Here is a 26,594-nt window from a genome sequence, read left to right as displayed (position 1 = left end):
TACGAGGTAGGCGAAAAACCAAATGGCTGGTGCCAATTTGCCAAGTGGAAAAAAATCCTACCAGGCCCCTTAACGGCGACCAACCAAGGTCCATAGCAAAGTCAAAAGAGGAACCTTGAAGGGCAGGCGGGTGGGAAACAAATGCAGCTGAGCATCCAAGGAGGGAGATTCCCGGCTGCGCTTGCCTTAAATGAGGCGAGCCACACCCCCTGGGCCAGCCGATTGGCTGGCCCGGGGATGACGCAGCCGAGGATTTCCCAGATCACGCAGGGCTGGGAGCCAGCCTCCACGTGTGTGTTGGGGGCGTGATGCCCGCAACACCACCGCCTCCCGAGGTCGGAAGTGGCTTTGCTACTGTCATGATGAACCAGTCATGATGAACCAGTCTCAGAGATTTCAGTACAGCGAGTCCCACTTACTTGGGGGTTATGTTCAAGTGGCCCACATACATGAATGAAGATTGGAGAAGTGGGGAGCACCATCTAAAACCCTTTGAATGTCTTCTCTGCTGCTCTCCCTCCATTCTGGATAAAAAATACTGCACCTAAAATACCCACATCTGGAATTTTGGGGGCTGACTGGGGGATGTGTGGGAATGTTGCTGCTTCTGCTGCTCTTCTATGCACATTAGATGGCAGGTGGGGGGGGGGCTGAGTAGCATAAATAACCCCCTGCTACACCTCCAGTCTCTGCCCTCATAAACCATGAGAACTCTCCAGCTCTCTCCCTCCATTTCTGGCTATTAATTAAATTATTTGGTTATTTATCGAGTGCAGTGTGGGATGCTTGTGGTCATGGGCAATATATGCTAGACCATTCCTGGTGTGGGGGTTTTAAACTTAAAATTCAATGAATAATGATTTTGGTATTTTTAATGGGTTTATTGTTACACGATGCAGCAGAATGCTTCTGAATGAATATTTTGGAGTAAAAGCATTTTACTCCAAAATCAAGCTCTGTTTTATTAGAAAATACAATACCACCACACACTACTTTTTATTTATTACTTCTATATATTACTCCCACCAATTAGTTGTGAGGTGCTTTTCTATCAGGAAAGCAAATAGTTGTCCTTTTCACCATTCCTTCGTCTCAGTATAATTGTCAGAAAACTAATGAAGTGGTGTTCAGGTGGGAAATTTTTAAGGTCAGAGTAATCATTTCCACTGGTCAGCACTGATAAGAGACTGGCCCACTATTTTTCTCTTCCTCGTTGCTGTTAATTCTGCGTGCCCTTTTGTTGTCCCATAAACAGTCAAAAAGAACTTTGAATAAAAGATCAGAAACATTGTTATTATTATTATTATTGGGCATTTTCTGATGTTCCTGATGTAAAGGGAGCTTGTTATTATCTCACCTATAATTATCACTCTCAGCATGGCTAAGTATCACTTGAATAATGTCTCAGTAGATTTCCAGAGAATACTAACCAATGTCGAAACATGGGTATTATAACCTCTTCCTGCCATTCTTTACAAGGGAGAGGACAGAGAAAGAGGAAGGATCTTCACCTTTCTCTTAATCAAGTTATAAAATAGGATTTTAATCTGTGAATTGTGCTGTTCGTGATAAGGCAGAATATTGTATTTAGTTTGGTTGTGAAGCAAGGTTCATTTGCTGGATGGAAATAAGATTGTTTGATGAGAAAGAATATTTGCTTCAATATGCTGCTGTTTATTGTGCCCCTTCTCTTTCATCTGCCACATCTGGTGTGCAAACATACCACGAGTTGCACCGTCCATGATCTGTCCAGAATTCCACATGAATACTACCAACCTGGTCATCTTATTGTTGGCGGACTTGCTTCTCATCTATTTGCTGCTTTTGACAAAGAAGACTTCACAGAAAGGCTAACTATCCACCAGCACCTTAATACCCAGTAAAGACATCAAATGTCAAATGATACTGAAATATCCCCCAGCTCTAACCAGGCCTCCTCAGAAGCTAGTTCCACGGATTTCAGTGGGATTTACTTCCACTGAAGGGAAATGCAGATCTGAATGTGTCAGTGACATGAGAGAACCTGGTCTTGTTGATGTGTTCTCTCCTCCCCACATTCCACCAAATCTCTTCCAAGGAGAGCTTAACAAGAGGAGGACTCAAAAATTAAACCTTAGTTTAAGATGGAAAGCCCTTCTCTGTTCTTAATCTTCACCTCAGAAACTCTTGTGTGAGGGGTATTAAAGGCTCACCTCTCCTTTGAGGTGATGCTCGAATAACCCCTGATGTTCTCATCCAAGTCAGGCTAGATGATTGTCTTTAATCTTTATAGACAGTGCCTGGATTAGATACATTCTGTCTATATTCAGCTGAAGGTAGTGATCAGTGAAGAAATGTCAGTTAACTGTTAGTTGGGAGAAGTTCTGAGGGAGGTGTAAATTCCAGTTCAGCGGTAAAGATCAGATTTTGGGGAGGAAAATGGCAGGATTGGGACAGTCTGAATGAGACCTACATTAAGCTGAAATTCTGCTTTTTTATGGGAAATTGTTCTGCAGATATGTGTATATTAGGGCAAAATTTACACTAAAATACTCAAGAATCATAAAAAGGCCACTGAAAAACATGCATAGCACATCTCTCAATGATACAGCATAAAATTCTTGTTGCAGTATTGTGCCAAAGAACTACCAGCATATTCTGGCCTTGGTATTTGCTGTCAAGGAGGTCAATGAGAACGCCAAGATCTTGCCTAATATTACACTGGGATTCCACATCTATGACAGTTACTTCGATGAAAGGATGACCTACCGGGCTGCTCTGAACCTTCCCTCCATACTTGTGCCCAACTACAAGTGCAACAACCAGAAACACCTGGCGGCAGTTATTGGGGGGCTGGACTTGGATACCTCCATCTACCTGGCAAACATCTTGGGCATCTACAAGATTCCCCAGGTAAGATGTTGCATTGTGGATTTCACACATTCACCATGATTTCTTCTATCCAGAAAGGATTTGTTTAATATAGAAACAGTTGTGAGAGACGAAGGAGAGTGATCCTGCCCTTCACAAGGTATTGTGATGGTGGAAGAGTTCTCATCTCACACCACTTCCTTGTCGAAACACACCTAAAAACACATATCCAAATTCCATGCTGCCAGCTGACACCCTCTCACCTTTGCTCCATGGCCTCCTGTTTGGAGACAAAAGCTGCTCTCTTGCAAAACTGGAAGCCTGCCTATCAGGAGTCAGCTGCCCACACATTGTGGCACTTGATGCAAATTCTGTGTGTTTGTGGTTTGATAGAGGAAGGGAAATGCTATGAAATTAGTAGTTGAAATGTTGCGGTGAAGCAACATGAAACAAACAGGAGAAGAAAGCAGCAGCTTCTAAAAGCCTAGAGATCACAGTTGATAAAGAAAAAGGGAGAGGGAAGGAGAGGAGAGCAGGAGAGCAGGAAACTGGGCGTGCAGGGGTGGCAGAGAAGGAGGTGGAGGCTGAGAAACACAGGGTGCAATCTGCCACCCCTCCCAGCTTTCTGGAACCTGCCTTCTTAAGGCAACTGGCTCATTTTGCCTCCTGGGTGGGAAGGCCCTGGATGCCCATACCCAGTCCTTCTGCAATTGTAGATGATGCTCCTTTATTTCCCTTTAGCTCACTTATGGCTCCTTTGCCCCAGAAGATGCTGGTCAAAGCCAATCCACTTCCTTCTACAAGATGGTGCCCAATGAAGCCCATCAGTACACTGGGATTGTTGAATTACTTCTGCACTTTGGCTGGACGTGGGTTGGGTTGCTTGCTGCAGAAAGTGGAGAGAGATTTATTCAGACCCTGAAACCTCTGCTCTCCCAGAAAGGCATTTGCTTGGCTTTCTCAGAGACAAACCTGAAAACGACATATTTGGCTGAGTATTATGACATGTTTCCCCACTGGATTCAGATTTATCAAGTTATTATGGAAAGTAAAGCCAAGGTGGTGGTTTTCTATGGGGGAATAAAGTCCATGCTTACCATGAGAGAAATAGTAGCAATTGGTGAATTGGAAAATGTGACCAAGACGTCTGTGGGCAAGGTGTGGATTCTGACGGCACAGCTGGATTTCACAGCACGGACCTTTCAAATGAGCATGGGCATGCAAGTCTTCCATGGTTCCCTCTGCTTTACAGTTCATTCAGATGTGGTGCAAGGATTCAAATCATTTCTTGAGGTACAAAATCCTTTTGAGGAAAATGGAAATGGCTTTGTCAAGCAGTTCTGGGCACAAGTCTTTCTCTGTTTATTTCCAAACTCTGGTACAGAGGAGCAGGCCAGTGGAACCTGCACTGGAGAGGAGAAGCTGGAGAATCTCATTTCATCTGCTTTTGAGATGACCATGTCTGGCCACAGCTACAGTCTTTATAATGCTGTCTATGCTACGGCACATGCTTTACATGCCATGTTCTTGTCCAGGACTAAATACAAATCTGTGGTGGAAGGAGAGATGCAGGAGCTTTGGCCATGGCAGGTAATGCCTCTCATGAGATATAATTTATTTGATATAGGCAGTGATATGTAAAACAGCAACCTGAAAAATTTCAAGCTCCAGTGAAAGAGCACATTTTCCCCTAGTGTGCAGAAAAGCTACTCACGGAGTAAGACAGTGAAGTACCAGACCTGTCCCCTTTTTGTGTGAGCAACTTCCTTTGCATGCAGAGTACCGGTTAGTGAAGACTGACCCAATCCTGCACTGTGCAGATACAATCCTGCACTGTGCTGCTACTTCCAAAGCAGCTTCACTGCACACAAGTTACAGGGAGGGTCCCAGCCTAGACTGAGAGGAGAAGGAGAGGGCTGGCAGGTGGAGCTGGAGAAAAATGTAGCTGTGGCTGGGGAAATGGGATTGGGAATAGCAAGGAAGGGGACTTTAAACCTTTCTCTTTTTTAAAAAATATATTTATTAAGGTTTTACATAATAAAACAACTATCACAATCAGAAAAAAACAAAAGAAAAAGACAATCAAAAACAACACAGTCCAAAAAATGGTAAAAAGTAAAAAGTAGAGATAATCAGAAAAAAGCAAAAAACAGAGAAAAAATTATTTCTTACTTGCTATCTTTATAACCCTCTTTCCTGACTTCCTCACATCTCCCTTTTCTGTGTTCCCCTTTAGACAATCAAGTTCAGCAATTTCCTACCCTCTTTCCAATCTTATTCACTATTATACATTTCAACCTATTATGCCTTTGGTTTCCTTTCCTTTTAAAGCCATTTATCACATGTTCTTTATAACTTAATCCCTTATATCATTTGTTTTGTCTCGACATAATAATACTCTGGTCTTACCCCTTTTTTCTCAAAACATTTTTACATATTTCTTTTTACCATGTCGCTGATGCCATATTATCTTTATATCCAACATCATTTTAACATTCAAACATTTTACAGTGTTTTTGGAGATATTCTTTGAACTTCTTCCAGTCCTCTTCCACCGACTCTTCTCCCAGGTCTCGGATTCTGCCAGTCATTTCTGCCAATTCCATATAGTCAATCACTTGCATCTGCCATTCTTTCAAAGTGGGCAAATCTTGTGTCTTCCAATACTTTGCGATGAGTATTCTTGCTGCAGTTGTTGCATACATAAAAAGTGTTCTATCTTTCTTTGGCACCAATTGGCCGACAATGCCCAGAAGGAAGGCCTCTGGTTTCTTAGGAAAGGTATGCTTAAATACCTTTTTTAGTTCATTATATATCATTTCCCAGAAGGCCTTAACCTTTGGGCATGTCCACCAAAGGTGAAAGAATGTTCCCTCAGTTTCTTTACATTTCCAGCATTTGTTATCAGGCAGGTAATAAATTTTTGCAAGCTTGACTGGGGTCATGTACCACCTATAGATCATTTTCATAATATTTTCTCTTAAGGCATCGCATGCCATAAACTTCATATTAGTGGTCCACAACTTTTCCCAGTCAGCAAACATAATGTTATGACCAATGTCCTGTGCCCATTTAATCATAGCTGATTTAACTGTTTCATCCTGAGTATTCCATTTTAACAGCAAGTTGTACATTCTCGAAAGTATCTTAGTTTTAGGTTCTAACAATTCTATTTCTAATTTCGATTTTTCCACCTGGAAGCCTATTTTTTTATCCAAGTTAAAGGCCTCTCTAATTTGATGATAATGTAACCAATTTCGCACTTTATCTTTTAGTTTCTCAAAACTCTGCAATCTCAATGTATCCTTTAAACCTTTCTATTAGTTTTTGTGAGCTTGCTAAACAATATCATTCTTGTTGGACTCTTTGGTGAGAGAACCCCAGAAGAGATTTGATATGGCAACTCATGCAGCAAATAAAGGCATGAAATTTAAGCGTTAAAACCTTTAAATGTGCCATTTAATTCAATCCCAAAACATCCCCCTAACTTAGCACAAGGATAGACCACACAATTAGTAAGTTATATATTGTTTACATACAAAACTCTTCAAAGGTCAGATTCATGTGCTTTCCATACAGCAGTCAAACATAGCTCAGTTACAAAAATGTTAAAGGTCCTAAAATATTGGTATAGAAAACACTGGTTTCTGACTCCATTCTTCTCTGAAACATAACAAGCTGGTTGGTAGGAGCAGCTCAGAGCTCCACAGGAACATCATTCAAATGTAGGCTGAGTGGAGCCAAAGGTTTTATTGCCCATTTCCTCCCAAGGTGAGGGGAAGTGACATTGGCCAAGCCTGCCAGAAGAACTTCCTCTATGGCACCAAGCACCTTGTGCATTAATTAGTCTAAAGTGTACTGATCACCCTACTGTTTCCTTAGAAGCAGGAGATATCCAAGCAGTGGGAACAGAAAGGATGCTGGTTTTTTTTATTTTAGTGAGGAATGTATTGGGATTTTCCCCATAAGAAACGATAGAAATCTTCACCCAAGAAGGCAAATGCTTGCCTTATGAATTATTTCTCAGGAACAGATTAGGTTTGTATAGCAATTCCTGCATGTATAGACAGAATGGAGGCATCCTGAGTGTCAGTAAGGAGAGACATATGCATTACTTCACAGTTACTATTTTTCTTCCAATGCAGCTCCATCCCTTCCTCAGGACTGTCTCCTTCAACAACTCTGCTGGAGAAACAGTATCTTTTGGTGAGAACAGGGAAGTAGAAGCTGGCTTTGATATCACCAACCTGGTCACTTTTCCAAACAACTCCTTTGTGAGGGTCAAGGTTGGAAGGGTGGATGTGGAAGACATCCCAGGCCAGCAAATTTCCATTGATGACAACAGAATGGTTTGGCACAGAAGCTTTCACCAGGTGGGGCATACTTCCTACATCCATGAGATATAGGAAAATAATAATAATAATAATAATAATAATAATAATAATAATAATAATAATAATAATTTATTATTTATACCCCGCCCATCTGGCTGGGCCTCCCCAGCCACTCTGGGCGGCTTCCATAAAAACCAAAAATACAGTAAAATATCACATGTTAAAAACTTCCCTGAACAGGGCTGCCTTAAGATGTCTTCTGAATGTCAGGTAGTTGTTTATCGCTTTGACATCTGCTGGAAGGGCGTTCCACAGGGCGGGCACCACTACCGAGAAGGCCCTCTGCCTGGTTCCCTGTAGCTTTACTTCTCGCAATGAGGGAACTGCCAGAAGGCCCTCGGCGCTGACCTCTGTGTCCGGGCAGAATGATGGGGGTGGAGATGCTCCTTCGGGTATACTGGGCCTAGGCCGTTTAGGGCTTTAAAGGTCAGCACCAACACTTTGAATTGTGCTCGGAAACGTACTGGAAGCCAATGTAGGTCTTTCAAGACCGGTGTTATATGGTCTCGGCGGCCGTCACCAGTCTAGCTGTCGCATTTTGGATTAGTTGTAGTTTCCGAGTCACCTTCAAAGGTAGCCCCACGTAGAGTGCATTGCAGTAGTCCAAGCGGGAGATAACCAGAGCATGCACCATGGTATTGCACTTTTAGATTTTCCTCTGCACTACGTAAGAACCTAAGATGAGCTTGCTGGATCAGGCCAATGGCCCATCTTGTCCAGGATAACACCCATGGCCAGTCTTGTCCTGCATCTGGATATGGTCTACAAGTGACTGTTACCTTGTGTGTCTCTCTATCTCAGGGTATTTCATGAGTCTCTTGTCAAGAATGAGGTGTTGGTTGCTCTGATGGGGAGGAAGCAGGGACTATGGAGTTTGTGGGCAGCTGTTTTTCTCACCAACAGTGCAATGAGGAAATTGATTTCTTAGCTTGAGGAAGACTCAAACCTAAATCTCTTTAGGTGCCAGGTGAAAACATTCCTCTTCCCCCAGTTTTTTGTCAGATTAAAGTATCTCTGGCCTTTTGCACGGGCGGTGATATTGTTTCGGTTGTTACTATACAAGGTAGATATTTGTGGGAAACCTACAAGTTGGACCTGAGCACAAGATCACTCTCCACACAGTCTCCAAGTTTGTAGCTCATTCTTTGGAGTAGCATATTTTTCGCTCCATTGGACGCAGTTTTCCCCCTCCAATAATTGAGGGGAAATATGTGTGCGTCCTATGGAGCAAATGCAGGCTTGTGCCATAGCCGCGCGCAACCCCTACAGCAGGGAGAGGCTGCACGGGGCTATGGTTTATTTAGCTCCACACAGCTTCTCCCAGCAGGGAGAGATTGCGCGGGGCTAAAGAGGAAGCCAAAGCAGCCAGCGGGATCCATCCCGCTATCTGCCTTGGCTTGTGCCATAGCCGTACACAACCCCTCCGGCAGGGAGAGGTTGTGCACAGCCTGTAAGCTGCTCTTTGGGGCTGGGGGGGGATATTTTTTTTTTTGATTTCCCCGTCTAAAAACTAGGTGCACCGTATGGTGCGAAAAATACAGTATGTTGCTGTCCTCTCCAAGAAGCACGATTGTTTTATACATGCTATGATTGGAAAATAAGGGGTGGAACAGGTATTATATTTTGTATGGGGACAATAGGGGCAGTGCTGGTGAAGGAGAATCCCCAATCCTCTTCCCCTTTGCATCCTCATGCATTCTTCCTGAATGCCTGAAAGGGGCTGCAACATGGTAAATTTCAGCATTTTTTATTTTTATTTTTATTTTAAACCAATGAAAAAGAAATCAGTAGCTGGCACTGAGTCGGGAATAAGTACAGTAGTTTAGTGTCTTCCTACTGTTGGTTGGAAGAAAAAGGAAACAAAAAGTGCTAATAATTTCTGGGTGCTAAAATGTTTAAGTGTTTCTTTAAATGGGCAGGTTCCACCCCTTTCTGTGTGTAACCCAAGTTGTCCCCCTGGTTCCAGGAAGGAAAAGAAGGAGGGGGAGCCATTCTGCTGCTATGATTGTGCTCCATGTCCTCAAGGCAAGATTTCGACCCAGAAGGGTAAGAGAATCAGGATATATGTTTTTCAGAAATAAGTCATGTTAGAAGTTGAGGAAAAGGATAAATAAATCTGTGGCAACGTGTGCATTTTTGTATATATTGTTTGATTGGAGAACTACATCCCAAATGTTTAGAGAAGTACACATTTTAAGGACATCTGTACTTTGATTAACGTGTTGTTAGAAGGAGTTCAGTTAAGATAACTTTCCCATTCAAGTGGCATAAAAACCAAATTTCTCCTCCATACCTATTGGCAGACAGCCCCCATAAAGGATTATGGACCTAAGAAGAATCTGTTTGTCACCCATGATCTAATCTTTGTCACATGTTAAAATACAGCTGGCAATTTTGAATTCAATGCACCAGTGATATGACTTGGTAGGAGACACCTGTCTTAGTGCCTCTGATTAATGTGTGATCGCACACCTGGGGAGGGTGGAATGGGGTCAGCATAGGCATGGGAGTGGAACGGGGCTGGGAATGGAACCCCTGTGCAAAATGGTCATGGACTGTACCTGTTCTGAACAATAACAATGTGGTTTATGTGGAGTTATCAAGCCATCACAGGATACCCCACATAACCCAACACAAAGTGTTGAGGTGGAGTTCTCATGCATCACGTTCATTCTGGTTATTCTTGAAATATGTGTGATACTTCTAATTTAACATTATCAGTTCCATACTCGCACCATTAGCAGTTGCTTTCCAACACATCCAAAATCTGAATGTATTATTTTCTTTCCAGACATGGTAGACTGTGTTGCGTGCCCAAAGGACCACTATCCACACAGAGACCAATCACAATGCATTCCAAAGACCATCAGCTTCCTGTCCTTTAAAGAGCCTCTAGGAATGAGCTTAGCATTGTTGGCTCTTTCTCTCTCTCTCCTCACACTGGTGGTCCTAGTCATCTTCATTAAACATCGGGACACACCCATTGTCAGAGCAAACAATCGGGACCTCACCTACACTCTGCTCACTTTCCTCCTGCTCTGCTTCCTCTGCCCATTCATCTTCCTCAGCCCTCCAGAAAGAGTGAGCTGCCTGCTCCGACAAATGGCTTTTGGCCTTGTTTTCACAGTGACTGTTTCTTGTGTTCTGGCCAAAACGATCACGGTGGTTCTGGCCTTTGTGGCCACCAAACCAGGATCCCGAATGAGGAAGTGGGTGGGGAAAAGACTGGCAAGCTCCATTGTGATTTCTTGTTCCCTTATCCAAGTGGGCATTTGCACTGTATGGTTAGGAACCTCTCCACCATCCCTTCATTCCGACATGCACTCTGTGATGAGGGAAATCATTCTAGGCTGCAACGAAGGATCAGTTGCCCTGTTTTACTGTGTCCTGGGCTACATGGGCTTTTTGGCCATTTTCAGCTTTGTTGTGGCCTTTTTTGCCAGGAAACTGCCAGACTGTTTTAATGAGGCCAAATTCATCACCTTCAGCATGTTGTTGTTTTGTAGTGTTTGGATCTCCTTTGTTCCCGTGTACCTGAGCACCAAGGGGAAATACATGGTGGCTGTGGAGATCTTCTCTATCTTGGCCTCCAGTGCTGGCTTACTTGGTTCCATCTTTGCCCCCAAATGCTACATCATTGTGTTGAGGCCTGATTTGAACAGCAAGGAGAAGTTAATAAAGAAGAAGTAACAAATTAACCTAACATCTCCACCAAAATATGAGCAGTGTAATCTCTCTGTATCCACATCATTAAACTCTGGTATATTTTACATGTTGCAATTGTTATGTGTGATTTCTTTTAAAACCAAAATATGGTCTCTCTGAGACAGGAGCCCCTTATCTTGTTTTAACCCTAAGCATTATTTTGGAAACCATCAGTACCATAAAATATTGAGACCTGACTAGAAATTCAGAGGGTAATTGATTAGAAACTGAACAAGAAAAAACAATACACTGAGCGACATTTTTTAATAAAAAAATTAGCATTCCTTTCTAGGTTTTTTTCCCTCTCAATAAGGTTTCAGTAGAGTTGCTACTGTCATTATTATCCAGTCTCAGAGATTTCAGTACAGCGAGTCCCACTTACTTGTGGGTTATGTTCAAGTGGCTCACATTCATAAATGAAGATTGGATAAGTGGGGAGCACCCTCTAAAACCTTTTGAATGTCTTCTCTACTGTTCTCTCTCCATTCCAGATCAAGAATATTTCACCTGAAATACCCACATCTGGAATTTTGGGGGCTGACTGGGGGATGTGTGGGAATGTTGCTGCTTCTGCTGCTCTTCTATGCACATTAGCTGTCAGGTGTGGGGGGGCTGAGTAGCGTAAACAACCCCCTGCTGCACCTCCAGTCTCTGCCCTATAATTATCACTCTCAGTCAGCATGGCTAAATATCACTTTGATAATGTCTCAGCAGATTTCCAGAGAATACTAACCAATTTCAAAACATGGGTATTATAACCTCTTCTTGCCATTCTAAGCAAGAGATAGAAGTGAAAGGATTTTCACTTTTCTCTTCTCAAGTTGTAAAATAGGATTTTAATCTGTGAATTTTTAGAGGTGTCTTTGGTGACAAGGCAGAATATTGTATTGATATTGATTGTGAAGCAATGTTCATGTGCTGGATGGAAATAAGGCTGATGAGAAAGAATATGTGCTTCAGTGTGCTGCTGTTTATTGTGCCCCTTCTCTTTCATATGCCATATCTGGTGTGCAATCAGACCATGAGTTGCACCGTCCATGATCTGTCCAGAATTCCACATGAATACTACCAACCTGGTCATCTTATTGTTGGCGGACTTGCTTCTCATCTCTTTGCTGCTTTAGACAAAGAAGACTTCAAAGAAAGGCTAACTATCCACCGGCGCCTTAATACCCAGTAAAGACATCAAATGTCAAATAATCAGATGGTACTGAAATATCCCCCAGCTCTAACCAGGCCTCCTCTGAATCTAGTTCCCCTGATTTCAGTGGGATTTCCGTCCACTGAAGGGAAATGCAGATCTGAATATGTCAGTGAGATGAGAGAGCCTGGTCTTGTTGATGTGTTCTCTCCTCCCCACATTCCACCAAATCTCTTCCAAGGAGAGTTTAACAAGAGGAGGACTCAAAGTTTAACCTTTGCTAGTTTCAGATGGAAAGCCCTTCTCTGTTCTTAATCTTCCTCTCAGAAACTCTCTTGTGAAGTGTCTTAAAGGCTAGCCTCTCCTTTGAGGTGATGCTCGAATAACCCGTCAGGTTCTCATCCAAGTCAGGCTAGATGATTGTCTTTAATAGCTATAGGCTTGGCCTGGAATAGATACATTCCAACTGTATTCAGCTGAAGGTAGTGATCAGTGAAGAAATGTCAGTTAACTGTCAGTTGGGAGACGTTATGAGGGAGGTGTAAGTTCCAATTGAGTGGTAAAGATCAGATTTTCCTGCAGAAAAATGACAGGAGTGGGGAGGTCTGAATGAGTCCTACATTAAGCTGAAATTCTGCTCTTTTAAAGGAAATTGTTCTGCAGGTATGTATAATTTAGAGCAAAATTTACACTAAAATACTCAAGAATCATAAAGAGGCCCCTGAACAACATGCATAGCATATCTCTCAATCATACAGCATAAAATTCTCTTTGCAGTATTGTGCCAAAGAACTACCAGCATATTCTGGCCTTGGTATTTGCTGTCAAGGAGATCAATGAGAACCCCAAGATCTTACCTAATATCACCTTGGGATTCCACATCTATGACAGTTACTTCGATGAAAGGATGACCTACTGGGCTGCTCTGAAACTTCCCTCCACAATTGTGCCCAATTACAAGTGCAACATCCAGAGACACCTGGTGGCAGTTATTGGGGGACTGGACTTGGATACCTCTGTCTACCTGGCAAACATCTTGGGCACCTACAAGATTCCCCAGGTAAGATAGTGCCTTGGGCATTTCACACTCAGTCACCATGATATTTTCTATCCAGAAAGGATTTGTATAATAGAGAAATAGTTGTGAGAGACAAAGGAGAGTGATTCTGCCCTTCACAAAACTGCTCGCAGTGTGCTTTGCACAGTTAAATAGAATGCGTAGCATCAAACTGTCAGTGTCTATGGATGAAGGAGAAGCTAATGGAATGGTGGAAGAGATCTCACCTCACTTCCTTGTCCACACACACCTAAAAACATGTATCCAAATTCCATTCTGCTGACTGAGACCCTCTCACCTTTGCTCCATGGCCTACTGGTTGGAGACTGAAGTTGCTCGCTTGCAAAGCTGGAAGCCTGACAATCAGGAGTCAGCTGCCCACACATTGTGGCACTTGATGGGGATTCTGTGTGTTAGTGGTTTGAGAGAGGAAGGGAAGACGCCATGAAATCAGGAGCTGAAATGTTGTGTTGAAGCAACTTGAAAGAAACAGGGGAGAGAAAAGGAGCAGTAAAGAAAAAGCCTAGAGATCAGAGTGGATAAAAAAAAGGAGAGGGGAGGAGAGGGAACCAGGAGTTGAGGAAACTGGGCATGCAGGGGTGGCAGAGAAGGAGGTGGAGGCTGAGAAACACAGGGTGCAATCTGCCACCCCTCCCAGCTTTCTGGAACCTGCCTTCTTAAGGCAACTGGCTCATTTTGCCCCCTGGGTGGGAAGGCCCTGGATGCCCATACCCAGTCCTTCTGCAATTGTAGATGATGCTCCTTTATTTCCCTTTAGCTCACTTATGGCTCCTTTGCCCCAGAAGATGCTGGTCAAAGCCAATCCACTTCCTTCTACAAGATGGTGCCCAATGAAGCCCATCAGTACACTGGGATTGTTGAGTTACTTCTGCACTTTGGCTGGACATGGGTTGGGCTGCTCGCTGTGGATGATGACAGTGGAGAGAGATTTATTCAGACGCTGAAACCTCTGCTCTCCCAGAAAGGCATTTGCTTGGCTTTCTCAGAGACAACCCTGAAACCGACATCTTTGGCTGAGTATTATGACATGTTTCCCCACTGGATCCAAATTTATCAAGCTATTATGGAAAGTAAATCCAAGGTGGTGGTTTTCTATGGAGGAACAAAGTCCATGCTTCCCTTGAGAAACATAGTAGCTCTTGGTGAATTGGAATATGTGGCCAAGACAGCTGTGGGCAAGGTGTGGATTCTGACAGCACAGCTAGATTTCACGGCTACGACCTATCAAATGAACCAGAATATGCAAGTCTTCCATGGTTCCCTCTGCTTTACAATTCATTCAAATGTGGTACAAGGATTCAAAGCCTTTCTTCAGGCACAAAATCCTTTTGAGGCAAATGGAAATGGCTTTGTCAAGCAGTTTTGGGCAGAGGTATTTCTCTGTTTATTTCCAAACTCCGGTACAGAGGAGGAGGCCAGTAGAACCTGCACTGGAGAGGAGAAGCTGGAGAATCTAATTTCGTCTGCTTTTGAGATGACCATGTCTGGCCACAGCTACAGTCTTTATAATGCTGTCTATGCAACGGCACATGCTTTACATGCCATGTTCTTGTCCAGGACCAAATACAAATCAGCGGTGGAAGGAGAAATGCAGGAGCTTTGGCCTTGGCAGGTAATGCCTCTCATGAGATATAATTTATTAGACGTAGGCAGTGATATGTAAAACAGCACCCTGAAAAATTTCAAGCTCCAGTGTAAGAGCACATTCTCCCCTTGTGTGCAGAAAAGCTACTCACGGAGTAACACAGTGAAGTACCAGACCTGTCCCATTTTTTGTGTGAGCCTTTGCATGCAGAATCATAGAATCATAGAGTTGGAAGAGAACCTGTTAGTGAAGGCGTACCCTCTACATACAAGTTACATGGAGGATCCATGCCTATACTGAGATGAATAGGAGAGAGCTGGGCGGGAGAGGCCGGTGGACCTGGAGAAAAAAGTATCTGTGGCTGGGGAAGTGGGATGGGGAACAGTAAGGGAGAGGATTTAAAACCTTTTTTTTTTAGGTTTTTGCTGAGCTTGCTAAACAATATCATTCTTGTTGGACTCTTTGGTGAGAGAACCCTAGAAGAGATTTAATATGGCAACCCATGCAGCAAATAAAGGCATGAAATGTAGGCGTTAAAACCTTAGAATGTACCTGTCAGGGACGCAGCGGGAGCGCAGGGAGGGGAGGCGATGGAGAGCGAGGGTGAGCAATCCGAGGGCAGCGCAGGAGAAGATGACAGTAGCCCGAGAGATTCCATGAGCCTCTCCAGCAAATCGGAAGATTCACAGAAGGGGGCGCCGGTAGCCAGGGCAAGGGGGGCCCCAAGGGGGACACCCCAGAAGCAAGGGGCCAGCGGGGACTCCCAGAGCAGCAGTTGGAAATCAGGATCAGCTTCCCCACCAGAGCGTAGTGGGGGGGAGGAGTCCCAGGTATCGGGTCCAGCGGATTCACCACCAGCGAGAGAAGATGAGTCAGGATTGACCACGCCTCCATCAGAGAGCGGGGGAACGGTCAAGAGGAAGGTTACCGGTTGGGCGCGTGCGCCAAGTTCAAACGTACAGGTGAGCGGCACAGCAGGTAGCCCGGATAGGGAGCCAGGTCCTAAAGCCCGCCGGAAGGAGGGGCAAGAATCAGGGGGGTCAGCGTCAGAAGAGTCCAGAAAGGATGAAACCCCAGCGGGCAGGAGGGCCCAGAGGAGGAAGGAGCTAAGGAAGAGGTGGAGCAAGGCTAGAGTCTTAAACTGGTGTGGAAGGGGAGGAGATTCAGACGGAGCTTCGCCGGTCTAGGGTTTAAGACGTAGAGCTGCACGCTGCGGCTTTGAAATGGAAACTGAACGTCAATAAAGACCTTTGTATATAACTATAGCCGGGCGTTGGTCCTCTGTGAGCTGGGACATAGGGGCGGCTCTGACAGTACCCCTTCTAGTTGATCCCAAAACATCCCACTTCCTTAGCACAAAGACAGGTCGCATCATTAATAAGTTATACATTGTTTACTTGCAAAGCTCTTCAAAGGTCTGATTCATGTGCTTTTCCATACAGCAGTCAGTTGTGCAGGCAGTCAAACATAGCTCGGTTACAAAAATGGCTACAGTTCCTAAAATATTGGTATAGAGAACACTGCACAGACAGACTGGAGGCATCGTGAGTGCCAATAAGGAGAGACATATGCATTACTTCACAGTTGCTCTTTTTCTTCCAATGCAGCTCCATCCCTTCCTCAGGACTGTCTCCTTCAACAACTCTGCTGGAGAAACTGTATCTTTTAGTGAGAACAGGGAAGTAGAAGCTGGCTTTGATATTACCAACCTGGTCACTTTCCCAAATAACTCCTTCGTGAGGGTCAAGGTTGGAAGGGTGGATGTGCAAGCCACCCCAGGCCAGCAACTTTCCATTGATGACAACAGAATGGTTTGGCACAGAAGCTTTCAGCAGGTGGGGCATAATTCCTACTTCCATGAAATATAGGAAAACAATATTATTGCATTTTTAGATTTTCCTCTGCACTACATAAGAACAAAAGAAAAGCTTGCTGGATCAGGCCAATGGCCCATCTTGTCCAGGATAACACCCATGGCCAGTCTTGTCCTGCATCTTGATATGGCATGCATGTGACTGCTACCTTGTCTCTCTCTCTCTCTGTCCCAGGGTATATCATGAGTCTCTTGTCAAGATTAAGGTGTTTGTTGCTCCGATGGGAAGGAATCAGGGACTATTGAGTTTGTGGGTAGCTGTTTTTCTCACCAACAGTGGAATGAGGAAATGGACTTCTTAGATTTAGGAGGACTCAAACAATGGGGGCCAAAGAATTTTTTTAAAAATCAGTCTGTCCCCCTCCAAAGAGGCTCTATTCCCTACATATCTTTAGGCGCCAGGTGAAAACTTACCTCTTCTCCCAGTTTGTTGTCAGATTAAAATATCTCTCGCCTTTTGATCTGCGGTTGATATTGTTTTGGTTGTTGCCATGTAAGGTACAGATAGGTAGCTGTGTTGGTCTGCTATAGTTAAAACAAAATTTAAAAAAATTCCTTCCAGTAGCACCTTATAGACCAACTAAGTTTTTTATTGGTATGAGCTTTTTTGTGCATGCACAGTTCTTCAGATACCTAGGAACTGCTGGCGGAGATCAACATATAGTTTACATTTAAGAACCATATGTTTAAGAGTTTCCACCTGATGGTCTTCACATGTGCAAATTCTTTCTCCTTCCACCATTCTCAAGAAGCTTCACCATAGGAGGTTTGAAGGATTTGAATTTGAAGCATTTGAACCGGTCTTGAAAGACCTACATTGGCTCCCAGTATGTTTCCGAGCACAATTCAAAGTGTTGGTGCTGACCTTTAAAGCCCTAAACGGCCTCGGTCCAGTATACCTGAAGGAGCGTCTCCACCCCCATCATTCTGCCCGGACGCTGAGGTCCAGCGCCGAGGGCCTTCTGGCGGTTCCCTCATTGCGAGAAGCAAAGCTACAGGGAACCAGGCAGAGGGCCTTCTCGGTAGTGGCGCCCACCCTGTGGAACGCCCTTCCAGCAGATGTTAAAGCGATAAACAACTACCTGACATTCAGAAGACATCTTAAGGCAGCCCTGTTCAGGGAAGTTTTTAACATGTGATATTTTACTGTATTTTTGGTTTTTATGGAAGCCGCCCAGAGTGGCTGGGGAGGCCCAGCCAGATGGGCGGGGTATAAATAATAAATTATTATTATTTATTATTATTATTGAATTAAACCTGGCCAGCGAAAATGCCCTTCTTTCTTGAGGATTGAGCAAAAATTCAAGATAATTGTGGTTAATTTCATGTGCCCAAGAAAGCTGAAAGTTAAGAAGGAAGCATGTTTTCTTTGCTGCTGCTGTTAGTTCCTGGTGTTCAATGTCCCACAACCTGGAAAATTCCATGGACAAACAACCAGCATATAAAAGTTATGATGCTGGAAGATGAGCCGCTCAGGTCGGAAGGCGTCCAACATGCTACTGAGGAAGAGCAGATGACAAGTACAAGTAGATGCAGAGCTGATGAAGCGGCTGGGCCAAAGCCAAAAGGTCACTCAATTGCAGATATGCCTGGAAGTGAAAGGAAAGTCCAATGCTGTAAAGAAAAATATTGCATAGGAACCTGGAATGTAAGAACCATGAACCTTGGTAAGCTGGATGTGGTCAAAAATGAGATGGCAAGAATAAATATTGACATCCTGGGCATCAGTGAACTAAAATGGACAGGAATGGGCAAATTTAGTTCAGCTGACCATCATATCTACTACTGTGGGCAAGAATCCTGTAGAAGAAATGGAGTGGCCCTCATAGTCAAGAAAAGAGTGGCAAAAGCTGTACTGGGATGCAATCTCAAAAATGATAGAATGATCTCGATACAAAACCAAGGCAGACCATTTAACATCACAGTAATCCAAGTTTATGCACCAACTACCGGTACTGAAGAAACTGAAATTGACCAATTCTATGAAGACTTACAACACCTTCTAGAAATGATACCAAAGAAGGATGTTCTTCTCATTATAGGGGATTGGAATGCTAAAGTAGGGAGTCAAGAGATAAAAGGAACAACTGGCAATTTTGGCCTTGGAGTTCAAAACAAAGCAGGGCAAAGGCTAATAGAGTTCTGTCAAGAGAACAAGCTGGTCATCATAAACACTCTTTTCCAACAACACAAGAGACGACTCTACACATGGGCATCACTAGATGGGCAGCATCAAAATTAAACGAGTGATGTAAAGAAATAGAGGAAAACAATAGAATGGGAAAAACCAGAGATCTGTTCAAGAAAATTGGAGTATGGTTGCTGACCTTGAGCCAGACATCCTGGAGAGTGAAGTCAAATGAGCCTTAGAAAGCACTGCTAATAACAAGGCCAGTGGAAGTGATGGTATTCCAGCTGAACTATTTAAAATTTTAAAAGATGATGTTGTTAAGGTACTACACTCAATATGCCAGCTAGTTTGAAAAATTCAGCAGTGGCCAGTGGGTTGGAGAGGATTAGTCTACATCCCAATCCCAAAGAAGGGCAGTGCCAAAGAATGCTCCAACTACCGCACAATTGCACTCATTTCACACACTAGCAAGGTTAAGCAAGCTTAAAATTCTACAAGGCAGGCTTAAGCAGTATGTGGACTGAGAACTCCCAGAAGTGCAAGCTGGATTTTGAAGGGGCAGAGGAACCAGAGACCAAATTGCAAACATGCGCTGGATTATGGAGAAAGCTAGAGAATTCCAGAAAGACATCTACTTCTACTTCATTGACTATGCAAAAGCCTTTGACTGTGTCGACCACAGCAAACTATGGCAAGTTCTTAAAGAAATGGGAGTGCCTGATCACCTCATCTGTCTCCTGAGAAATCTCTATGTGGGACAAGAAGCTACAGTTAGAACTGGATATGGAACAACTGATTGGTTCAAAATTGGGAAAGGAGTACGACAAGGCTGTACATTGTCTCCCTGCTTATTTAACTTATATGCAGAATTCATCATGCGAAAGGCTGGGCTGGATGAATCCCAAGCCGGAATTAAGATTGCCAGAAGAAATATCAACAACCTCAGATATGCAGATGACACAACCTTGATGGCAGAAAGTGAGGAGGAATTAAAGAACCTTTTAATGAGGGTGAAAGAGGAGAGCACAAAATATGGTCTGAAGCTCAACATCAAAAAAATGAAGATCATGGCCACTGGTCCCATCACCTCCTGGCAAATAGAAGGAGAAGAAATGGAGGCAGTGAGAGATTTTACTTTCTTGGGCTCCATGATCACTGCAGATGGTGACAGCAGTCATGAAATTAAAAGACCCCTCTCTTTGGGAGAAAGGTGATGGCAAACCTAGACAGCATCTTAAAAAGCAGAGATATCACCTTGCCAACAAAGGTCCGTATAGTTAAAGCCATGGTTTTCCCAGTAGTGATGTATGGAAGTGAGAGCTGGACTATAAAGAAGGCTAATGGCCGAAGAATTGATGCTTTTGAATTATGGTGCTGGAGGATACTCTTGAGAGTCCCATGGACTGCAAGACGATCAAACGTATCCATTCTTAAGGAAATCAGCCCTGAGTGCTCACTAGAAGGACAGATCATGAAGCTGAGGCTCCAGTACTTTGGCCACCTCATGAGAAGAGAAGACTCCCTGGAAAAGACCCTGATGTTGGGAAAGATTGAGGGCACAAGGAGAAGGGGACGACAGAGGACGAGATGGTTGGACAGTGTTCTCGAAGCTACAAACATGAGTCTGACCAAACTGCGGGAGGCAGTGGAAGACAGAAGTGCCTGGCGTGCTCTGGTCCATGGGGTCACGAAGAGTCGGACATGACTAAATAACTAAACAACAACATTTACGGTGCACAGCTCCAAAGTTCATGTCTGTCTTAGTCACTTGCAGATTCCAAGAGTGCCCCTTTCCTGTTTCTCCCCCAGCATAAGAACTTAGAGACCCCAAATCTCTACCTCCCCTCCTTACCTTTCACCCCTCTGCGCAAGCAGGGTGATGGAAGCGGCGTGTGTGCCTCCTGGCCGGCCGGGCTAGGTGAGGCTCTTGGGCTCTCTGTAGCATCTTTGAGCCCTCCCTTCACTTGGCTACTCCTCCCCCCCCAGGTCCGCTGGAGTTATGGTTTTCTCCACTGCCAGACAAGGAGCTGCTTCTCAGAATCACTGGAGGCTCTCTGTATCCCCCTGCCTCCCTCCCCCTTTCCGATGGCAGTCCCCTGACAATTGCCATTTGTAATTCAAATATCAATACAGGTGCATTCAAACCTGGCCGATTTTCTTTGGGTACTCGGGGTATGTAACAATCACTCAAATAAGGGGACTTCCGGGTTGGCGCCTCCGGTAATGGCAGAATTCCTCTGATCGGGAAGAATTTGCCTCGTGGAAATTTGGGTCTGGCCGCCACGGCGAAGGCGGAGACCCATTAAAAATCACAGGCGGGTGAAGCCTGTGAACCTGGGATTTGGCTGGCACCTTTTGTGCCTCCCCCACTCGCGGGGAAACCTGGTTTCGGGGTTCCGGAGCGACGTGGGGTGAGTGGTGCGGTGCTTCGAATTGACTGCTTCTTCCACGGAGTGAAGCCGCATAGCTGTTGCCGGAGAGCACTGACTTTTTCCTGTGGACAATTTGATCTTAAAGCAACTACCCGTGAGTAGAGCAGAGAATTGGATTTTCAAACGTCTTAATTTGGCACCGAAATGGGGAGGTTCAAAACAGGAAGTCCGCCTCCCCCTTTTGTAAATAGATCGTAGCAAAGAGGCTATAAGCTAAAGGAAAGCCTACTGTAAAGGACTAAATTTCCATCGGTAGAAAATACTAAAACCCCCTTGGAAGCAGGAGAAGAGGGGGGAAGTTTTGGATTGTGTGTGCCTGCAGGAGAGAGTGAAGAAAGTCAAAATACCACTGCTCCGAACCTGGAAACGGGCTGCTAGTAAGACTGACATTTTTGGATTGTTCGTTGACAGTGAATAGAACATTCGCTGACAGCTAGCTAAATAAGAGAGATACATTGTTTCTATTCTCTCCGTCTGCTCTTAAAAAGGAGTAAAAGTAACTGAAAATTGAAATTAACTTTATTGTTTGAACGGTGTTTAAAAGGACTAATACAAATAGAAACTGTTTCCCTCTAGAGGAAGCCTTTGAAACTGTTACAAGAGTTGAGCTGGGGGAATCTCCAGCTGCAAGATAAAGCTGTGAGACTTTGGGAATGACCTTGAATCTGTTAAGAATGTCGACAGAAGAGGCCTTAGTGGCTGTATTATGTAAGATAAATGATTCATTGGAACAGCTTCACAAGAAGGTGGATTTAACTATAGAAAGTATAAATAATTTGGGACAAAAGGTGAACACCAATACAGAAACTATCCAGAAATTGACACAGGAATCTACTTTGACATGGCAAACTGCAGAGAAGGCTAAGGAGAAAGCTGTTGCCGTTGAACCTAAAGTAACACAATTGGAGAGAGAAAGAGTCCCAGCCTCACACATGCAACTTGACGATCATAAGTTGATGCCTGTTACGATTGAATCTAAAGGAAAACAGACTTTGAGGATCAGAGCCCTGCCTGAACTGGAGAGGGAAGGTTTGATGGACTTTCTCACTCAGGAATTTGCTGATTTTGGGGACCTGGACTTGGGCCAAGAAGAGACTAAAATTGTGAGGGCCTTCAGACTCTACCAGAAGAACTTAGAAGAACAACAGTCAAGAGAGGAAATTTTTAAAGACATCCTGAAAAACCTTTTGGATCTTAGGTTTAACTACGGAGATTTGGTTGCCCTGTCGAGAAGGAATAAAATCATCTTTAGGTGGGAGTTTCCCCGAGATCTACTCCAGCTTCAAAAGAAGGAAAATAAAAATAAGATCAGTAGAAGACAAAGCAAAGTTCTTGTATAAGTACGAAGAAGACTCGCAGAAGGGACTTGGAAAAGAGTTAAGAGCATCGGACAGAAGATCACCAGGTTGATGGACTATATGGAATTGGTGGAAAGGACTGGCAGAATCCGAGACCAGGGAGAAGAGACGGTGGAAGAAGATTGGAAAAGGTTTAAAGACTATTTATAGAAATAATGTAAAATTAATGAGTGTTAGAAAAATGTTGGAATGGAGTTATACGGCTTTAGTAGAAATGTTATAAGGAATTAAGTATAAATAGATTATTAGAGTATTAAAGGGAAAATAAGGTTAAAATATGTTAAGACAATTATATGACAGAAATAGAGGAAGATGGAAAGGATTTGCTGAAACAATTAATAGAAGTGGAATACAAAAAGGGAGGTGTGAGGAGGTCGTTGAAACAAGGGAATGAAAGTTAAGATATTGGTATGGTAAGATGTGCGTTTTAAATTGTTTTTGTTTGGTTTTGTTTAGTTTATTGTGTTAGCGTTGTGTTGTGCTGTGTTGTGTATTGTTTATATATTGTATTGTTTTCTTTGTTTTCTTCTCTTCTCTTTCTTTTTCTTTGTAGTGTTTAAAAGCAATAAATATTATTTTTTTAAAAAAACAATCACTCAAATAAGATTCCATTTTCTCGCAGTCCTCTTTTCCACAGTGATATAATGAAGTATAATTTTTTTCAAACACAAAATGAGTAGCTTGGCACTGAGTTTCGTGTAAGTAGTTTAGTGTCTTCCTACTGCTGGCTGGTAGAAAAAGGAAACAAAAAGTGCTAATGATTTCTGTGTGCTAAAATGTTTAAGTGTTTATTTAAATGGGCAGATTCCACCCCTTTCTGTGTGTAACCCAAGTTGTCCTCCTGGTTCCAGCAAGGAAAAGAAGGAGGGGGAGCCATTCTGCTGCTATGATTGTGCTCCATGTCCTCAAGGAAAGATTTCATCTGAGAAAGGTAAGAAACAAAAGGGATATACTTTTCAAAACTAAGTAATGTTAGAAATTATGGGAAAGTTATGGAAATTTGCAATTTGTACATTTTGTTTGATTGGAGAACTGTACCATTTTTGGGGAAACTCTATTATGCTTTGTGTTGGTTCAAGAAGTACAATTTAAATAACTTTCCCATCCAAATGTCAACAAAATCAAATTTCTCCTCCATGCCTATTGGCACACAGCCCCCATAATGGAATATGGACGTTGCCCTTGCCCCCCACCGGAAAAAAAAAAGGATTTGTCACCCATGATGAATGTTAAAATAGAGCAGGCAATGTTGAGCTGAATGGACCAGAGATCTGAGTTGGTATGACACATTCCTGAGTTCCTGTTCTGAACAATTATAATGCGAGGCTGATTTGTATTTGTACTTACCAACTTTGTCCATCTAAACTGCACAGCATGGTTTATGGGGAGTTAGTAAGCCATCACAGGACAACCACACAACGACTGTCGGAGGAAGGAGGGTGCATGGTGTGTGGACCGCCCTGGGTGTAATCCCTGAGGGGGCTGACATCACCACGCCACCCTCCCCCCAACGCTCGCTGCACTGGCAGCGCACTTGGATGCTTGCTGCATGGGCAGCTAACAGCGCCCCCCACACTTGACGCTTGGGCGGAGGGTGTCTAGGGACGCTTGCCGTGTGGGCTGCTAGCCCTGCCCCTGTGGACTGGCTAGTGCCGCCCACATGCCGCTCTGGGTGTCAGAGCAAGTAGCTCCGCCTCTGCACATGACCCAACACAAAGTGCTGAGGTGGGGTTCTCATGCATCACTCTCAATCTGGTTACTCTGGAAATATCTGTGCTATATCTAATTTATGCTTATGAGCTCCATACCGAGCACCATTAGCAGCTGCTTTGCAACACATCTGAAATCTGAATGTATTATGTTCTCTCCAGATATGAATGACTGTGTTGCATGCCCTGAAGATCATTCTCCCAACATGGAACAATCACAATGCATTCCAAAGACCATCAGCTTCCTGTCTTTTAAAGAGCCCTTGGGGATGAGCTTAGCATTGTTGGCTCTTTCTCTCTCTCTCCTCACACTGGTGGTCCTAGTCATCTTCATTAAACATCGGGACACACCCATTGTCAGAGCAAACAATCGGGACCTCACCTACACTCTCCTCACTTCCCTCCTGCTCTGCTTCCTCTGCCCATTGATCTTCCTCAGCCCTCCAGAAAGAGTGAGCTGCCTGCTGCGACAAATGGCTTTTGGCCTTGTTTTCACAGTGACTGTTTCTTGTGTTCTGGCCAAAACGATCACGGTGGTTCTGGCCTTTGTGGCCACCAAACCAGGATCCCAAATGAGGAAGTGGGTGGGGAAAAGACTGGCAAGCTCCATTGTGATTTCTTGTTCCCTTATCCAAGTGGGCATTTGCACTGTGTGGTTAGGAACCTCTCCCCCATTCCCTGATTCTGACATGCACTCTGTGATGAGGGAAATCATTCTAGGCTGCAACGAAGGGTCTGTTGCCCTGTTTTACTGTGTCCTGGGCTACATGGGCTTTTTGGCCATTATCAGCTTTGTTGTAGCCTTTTTGGCCAGGAAATTGCCTGAGAGCTTCAATGAGGCCAAATTCATCACCTTCAGCATGTTCTTGTTTTGTAGTGTTTGGATCTCCTTTGTTCCCGTGTACCTGAGCACCAAGGGGAAATACATGGTGGCTGTGGAGATCTTCACCATCTTGGCCTCCAGTGCTGGGATACTAGGTTCCATCTTTGCCCCCAAATGCTACATCATTGTGTTGAGGCCTGATCTGAACAGCAAGGAACAGTTAATAAAGAGAAAATAATGAATTATCTTTTCTTCTTTGTGGGGGTTTGTGGCGTTCGTACGGAGCCCCCGGTCGTCTCACAGACTAGTGACCCGTACCCCACTAATCCGCTGCCACCAACCAGGTCCTCTCTGGTAAAATCACTTCAGTCTCAGTCAGCTTTTCATTTCATAAAGAAGAGTGTATTTTATTTCAGACTTAAAACAAAACTATTACAGCATTCCCAACAGTGTTCCTCTTTACTTTCTTAGTCTTATGTTCCTCTCTGTATCTCTGCTACCACCCCACACTCGACCAACTGCCCTAACTGTCTCTCTATTACCAACTGCCTTTCCCAACCAGCAAACCCACTCAAAAACCAACCAACTACCCACCCACAACTCCCAACGAACTCCCCCCAGAACTAGTTTTATAGGCCTGCTGACCACCCCCCTGGGTCCTGTCTGTGCAGCCTATTTAACTATTTCCCCTCCAGCACTCTCTCACATATGGTAACGTCACAGGGTTTTCCTACCAAAATATGAACAATGTAATCTCTCTTTATCCACACCATTAAATTGTGTTATATTTTACATGTTACAATTGTTATGTGCAATTTCTTTATAACCAAAATATGGTCTCTCTGAAACAGGAGCCCCTTATCTTGTTTTAACCTTAAGCATTATTTGGAAACCAAAAAACTGCCATCAGTACCATAAAATATTCAGACCTGACTAGAACCTCAGAGGGTAATTGATTAGAAACTGAACAGAAAAAATAATACATTGAGAGGCGTTATTATTATTTAAAAGTCTCATTCCTTTCTAGGTTTTTTCCTCTCATCAAAGTTTCTGTAGAGTTGCTACTGTCATGATTAGCCAGTCTCAGAGATTTCAGTACAGCGAGTCCCACTTACTTGTGGGTTATGTTCAAGTGCCCCCCCCATAAATGAAGATTGGATAAGTGGGGAGCACCCTCTAAAACCCTTTGAATGTCTTCTATACTTCTCTCTCTCCTTTCCTGATCAAGAATACTGCACATAAAATACCCACATCTGGAATTTTGGGGGCAGATTGGAGGATGTGTGGAAAAGTTGCTGTTTCTGCTGCTCTTCTATGCGCATTAGCTGTCAGGTGTGTGTGTGGGGGAGCTGAGTAGCATAAACAACCCCCTGCTGCACCTCCAGTCTCTGCCCTCACAAGCCATGAGAACTCTCCAGCTCTCTCGATCCATTTCTGGGTATTAATTAAATTATTTAGTTATTATTTGTGTGCAGTGTGGGATTCCTGTAGTCATGGGCAATATGCACTAGACCA

The 26,594-nt window shown here is 43.8% G+C and overlaps 2 protein-coding genes and 1 long non-coding RNA gene across 5 annotated transcripts in view; 2 read left to right on the top strand and 1 right to left on the bottom strand.

Moving 5' to 3' along the window:
- The window catches only part of LOC310829973 (vomeronasal type-2 receptor 26-like), a 37,524-nt gene extending 26,582 nt beyond the window's left edge, over nt 1-10,942 (top strand). The window contains exons 1-6 of one of the 3 annotated variants that reach the window (XM_083709257.1): nt 1,562-1,879; nt 2,610-2,892; nt 3,592-4,440; nt 6,996-7,223; nt 9,164-9,290; nt 10,036-10,942. In XM_083709257.1, coding sequence (XP_083565383.1) covers nt 1,641-1,879; nt 2,610-2,892; nt 3,592-4,440; nt 6,996-7,223; nt 9,164-9,290; nt 10,036-10,934 — 2,625 coding nt within the window. In that variant the 5' untranslated portion in view covers nt 1,562-1,640 and the 3' untranslated portion in view covers nt 10,935-10,942. Of the gene's footprint in view, nt 1-1,561; nt 1,880-2,308; nt 2,375-2,609; nt 2,893-3,591; nt 4,441-6,995; nt 7,224-9,163; nt 9,291-10,035 lie in introns of those variants that run through there. The other 2 variants (XM_083709258.1, XM_083709259.1) reach the window with 2 other exon arrangements.
- A 907-nt stretch (nt 10,943-11,849) lies between these two features.
- Nucleotides 11,850-25,341, top strand: LOC310829970 (vomeronasal type-2 receptor 26-like). Its single transcript, XM_083709246.1, has 6 exons — nt 11,850-12,125; nt 12,868-13,150; nt 13,926-14,780; nt 16,361-16,588; nt 23,352-23,478; nt 24,419-25,341. The coding sequence occupies exons 1-6, from the start codon at nt 11,857-11,859 to the stop codon at nt 25,315-25,317; spliced, it is 2,661 nt and encodes an 886-aa protein (XP_083565372.1). The 5' UTR covers nt 11,850-11,856; the 3' UTR covers nt 25,318-25,341.
- LOC310830297 overlaps nt 14,016-26,594 on the bottom strand; it is a 63,139-nt gene continuing 50,560 nt past the window's right edge. Inside the window, exon 3 of the long non-coding RNA XR_014557555.1 lies at nt 14,016-14,070. This is a non-coding gene — a long non-coding RNA (uncharacterized lncRNA). The remainder of the gene's footprint in view (nt 14,071-26,594) is intronic.

Source organism: Podarcis gaigeae, assembly GCF_964106915.1.
Source record: "Podarcis gaigeae genome assembly, chromosome: 13".
Taxonomy (NCBI): Eukaryota; Metazoa; Chordata; class Lepidosauria; order Squamata; family Lacertidae; genus Podarcis; species Podarcis gaigeae.
This window is presented reverse-complemented; position numbering and strand designations above follow the sequence as displayed.